The 3,912-nt window shown below is 35.0% G+C and overlaps 1 protein-coding gene across 1 annotated transcript; it reads right to left on the reverse strand.

Annotated features, from left to right (window-relative positions):
• Positions 1–573: 573 nt before the first annotated feature.
• On the reverse strand, positions 574–2,997 carry LOC145092945 (UDP-D-apiose/UDP-D-xylose synthase 2-like). The gene is made up of 9 exons (XM_079030953.1): positions 2,580–2,997; positions 2,153–2,245; positions 1,904–2,011; positions 1,697–1,811; positions 1,469–1,602; positions 1,276–1,377; positions 1,105–1,197; positions 881–1,016; positions 574–793 (listed from the first exon to the last, which is right to left on the reverse strand). Exons 1-9 carry the CDS (start codon positions 2,856–2,858, stop codon positions 681–683), a joined length of 1,173 nt encoding a protein of 390 aa, XP_078887079.1. The 5' UTR covers positions 2,859–2,997; the 3' UTR covers positions 574–680.
• Between the last annotated feature and the right edge of the window lie 915 nt (positions 2,998–3,912).

Consider the following 3,912-nt stretch of genomic DNA (forward strand, 5'->3'; position numbering starts at 1 on the left):
TTTTGTTTCTTCACATTCGATCCAACAAACATGACATACACATCATGGTGTACCTCATGATGCAACCTCGAGTGTGGTGGCTTTGGCTTCAATGTTGTGTAACCCTCCCACTTGCACTCACGCCTCATGTCGCATATGGTATTTGTCAGGAAGACAAGAAGTTAGACGCAATTGATGACGACTTCCGTTAACTCAACATGTTAAGTGGGAATCCTGATTTTGGAGCATAACTGGTCATTGGGTTCAATTTCTTTTTAGGTAAACTTTTTCATCTCAGATGTATATTCGCATTCTTGATGTCCTAATCCCTAAATATCCATAGGAATTAAAGTTAGGTTTGGAGATGTGTTTGGTTGTTTTGATTCAAATGTTCATGCCTAATAGCTGTTAAGACATGCAAGTAATAAACGGGTTACATTAAATTGGTAAATGACATCTAATAATGAGTTGGAATGTAGAGTGTAAAGTAATATATTATGTGACAATAAATTAATAAATTATGACATGGTCCAAGACCTAAATACGACATTTAATGGAATACCGAAAGACAACAAACTAAAAGAAAAGCAAAAGTAGCAAAAGCAAAACCCAAATTTTTTTTTGGTGGTGGCAATTCACAGCACATAAAAACATTATACAGAGAAAAGTTGAGTTTTAAAAGCACACATCACTAACTGTCTTTAACTAGCTACTGCTTTTGCAACGGATTGCTTCACTGCTTCCGCATATGTCCTGTGTTGATAGGTAAGTGTCGATTCCAGCAAATCCCAAAGTGATGTCTTCGGATCCCAACCTATCAATTAATTAAATAAATAAATATATTAGATTACCAAAAATAACAGGTAACTGGTAGCCGGTAGCTGATAACTGATAAAAATACCTAATTGTTTGTTAATAATGGTCATGTCTGGAATTCTCTTGTCACTATCATCATAACCTTCACCATAAAACTCTTTGGAGCTCACATCAACAGTAGGAGTCTCTATTGAATCTTCACCACTTACTTTTGAATACACCTGCCATATGCAATAAAATGGAATGTTAGGACTTAGGACTTAGGACAGGACCAAACTTTTACTTTCCCAAAATACCCTTTTCACTAACCTTGGTCATCATTTCAGCTAGCTGCCTCACTGTAACTTCATTATTGGGGTTTCCAACATTGAAGATATGACCATTAGCTCTAGCAGGATTCTCCTGTGAAGAAAATAGTCAAGAATGAGATTCATCTTTGATTGAAATTAAGAGTGTTGTAATAACTAATAAGTAACATACAATCATCAAAAGAACAGCTTCAATGGCATCCTTGATATAGACAAAGGTCCTTTGAGATTCACCACCATCAACTAGCTTCAAAGGCTCACGTCTGAGAAGATTCTGTGAAACAAAAGAATCCATTTTTTAAGTCCAGATAACGATTAAATTGAGTAATTAAATAGATAAAATTCAGTGATATGGTGAAACATACATTGCTAAAGCAAGCAAGAACCCTGGGAACACCTTCACTGGGACCATCAATCCCTGGAATGAAATCCATCCTAGGGCCGATCCAGTTGAAAGGTCTAACAATGGTGAATTCAAGGCCATTTTCAGCACCCTCAGCTGCAAAGAAAGCCAAAGTCATGAGAGGAGAATTCCATGGTGATTGGTGAATTCAATCATTTAATGAGAGATGAGAAAAAGAATGTGTTTATACCATAGATTAGCCTCTCGATCAATTGTTTTGCGCATGCATAAGACCACCTTTGTTTCTCAATTGGGCCAAAAATGCAAGGGGATGTATCTTCTTTAAGGATATAGTAAGCAGGATCCTGTAAATTGTTATGATCAAAGAAAAAAAAGGAGTTAATAAGTAAGTATTGATTAAATAATGCAGATACCTACTTTAAATCTGAATTCTTACCTGTCGCAAGGGGCTATCTTGGGGAAGATAGCTACCAATGGTTTTCCCGTATACTTCACAAGTGGAGAAGTGAATGAGCCGCTTGTTATTCTCTGAACAGTACTTAACCTAAAAGATGAAGATAAGATTGACGATTTATAAATCATAGAATTGGTTGAAATTATCGAGCATCAGAAACAGTAGAAGAGTTTATAATATAGAAGAAATGAAAAATATGTCGAATCAACGATACAGAAACGTGAATCATACCACAGGGAGAGCGTCGATGAAATTACTGTAGATCGTATCAAGAGGACGCGTATTGTAGTCCGCCGGTGTGCAGATCGCGGCTAGATTTACTGTCTACATCAACAAAAATAAAATAAAATGAAATCAATCATTCGGACGAATACGTGTTATTGAATACTATCTCCGCAAAGTACTAGCAGCCATCAACATGTTCTAATGGATTCTTTCAGTACTTTACGCTTCAAGCATGGAACACGCACAATATCTTTGACCAGATTCTAGAGGTATTCAAGTAACAGCTTAACGAAATTCACATCCTAAATTCCTCACTCTTACATTGAAGAAGATGAAAATGCAGATCCAAGAGGATTAATAACACAAAATAAAATCAAGGATTGAAAACAAAAAATAAATTAAACAAATCTAGAAATGCAATTGAAGGTTTTACCAGATCGGAGCACTTGATAAGACCTTCGAGGCGCGAATCATTCTTAATGTTGAGGCGGTGGAACTGGATGCGACCAGCCCAAGGAAGGGAATCCGGCCCCTCGAGAAGGTGTTTGATTTTGTCATTGTAAACGTCCACCGCCAAGACAGTGTGCGGCGTCTCCGTCAACAATTTCTCGCACAAGTGTGAGCCAATGAATCCACCGGCACCAATCATGCATATTGTGAACGGATTTATCGTATTTCCGTCCAGATCTACCCTCGCCGACGATGCCGCCATGCTAAATCTCCGGGGATGAGTAGCTTTCTGCTAGATTTTCTCTCGATGGACTGGATATGATCGGATATGGCGTCGTCGGTGATGGAGGAAGGTATTTAAAGCAGAGAGAAAAAAGAGGGAGAAAGGTTTACGCAGGGTGTGTGGGCCACATTGCTATTAATTGTGGTTAATTCGACATTTGTGATCCGTGTTCTCGCGCGTATACAAACAAAATGCTACTCTCGAGTCTCGATTTGGTGATGCCGCGTAGATTTTAACAATTGTCGGTGCGATATTGCCTGAAGTAAAACGTTTTGTTATTACAGAAATTGAAACCTTTTTTTTTTATAACATTGTAAAAATCAGAAAAATGATTATAATAGATATAATTTCTTCATCCCATCATCTATGAAAATAAAAGTGACTTATAATTTTTTTTCTTTTGTAGATTTTTGCACGTCATTGTTTGCAAAAACGGCAAAATTTAGGTGGTATGTGAAAGAAAAAAATAATTAATTAATAAAAAAAAAAACTATGGTCAATATTTACGAAAATCTGGATGTTCTTTGATTTTTTTATTTATTTTCTTTTTGTTTGTTGTTATTGTGTTCGGAAGAACCCACGTTGTTTGATGATTGTTATAAAATGTGTATAGGAAGTTATAAAGTTTTTTTTCATAACTTTTATTGAATATTTTACTTTTGAGCTAAAAAGTATGACTTTCTCGCATTAAAATTAAAATTTTAATATGTTCATTATCATAGATAGACCTTTTTATAAATTTCATAATAAAAAATCAATTAAAACGGAGTTTGTATGTAAAGATTATGAAATCTTAAAGTTAGAAATTTTTTATATTTTTCACAGAATAGTTTATTTTGAAGTTAAGAAAACATGATCTCCAAATTAATATTTGAAATGTAATCTGTCAATGGAATTTCATGTTACAAAAAAACATAATAAATTTTCTTTTAGCTCAAATGGAATTCATATGAAAAAACAATCAATGTTTGAATTGGAAACAAGTTTGAGATTTCCGCATTCATGTCAATTATGTTTATTTTGGTCCTTTTTT

Source organism: Lactuca serriola, chromosome 1, assembly GCF_051521515.1.
Source record: "Lactuca serriola cultivar US96UC23 chromosome 1, Lser_US96UC23_V15, whole genome shotgun sequence".
NCBI classification, from domain to species: domain Eukaryota; kingdom Viridiplantae; phylum Streptophyta; class Magnoliopsida; order Asterales; family Asteraceae; genus Lactuca; species Lactuca serriola.

Bases quoted from the DNA above. Each gene is read 5' to 3' on its own strand.
- LOC145092945 (XM_079030953.1), bottom strand. From the start codon at position 2,858: ATGGCGGCATCGTCGGCGAGGGTAGATCTGGACGGAAATACGATAAAT. The intron at 1,812-1,903 runs GTAAGAATTCAG...AACAATTTACAG, and splicing joins AAGATAGCCCCTTGCGACAG to GATCCTGCTTACTATATCCT. The intron at 1,017-1,104 runs GTTAGTGAAAAG...TGCATATGGCAG, and splicing joins TAGCTGAAATGATGACCAAG to GTGTATTCAAAAGTAAGTGG.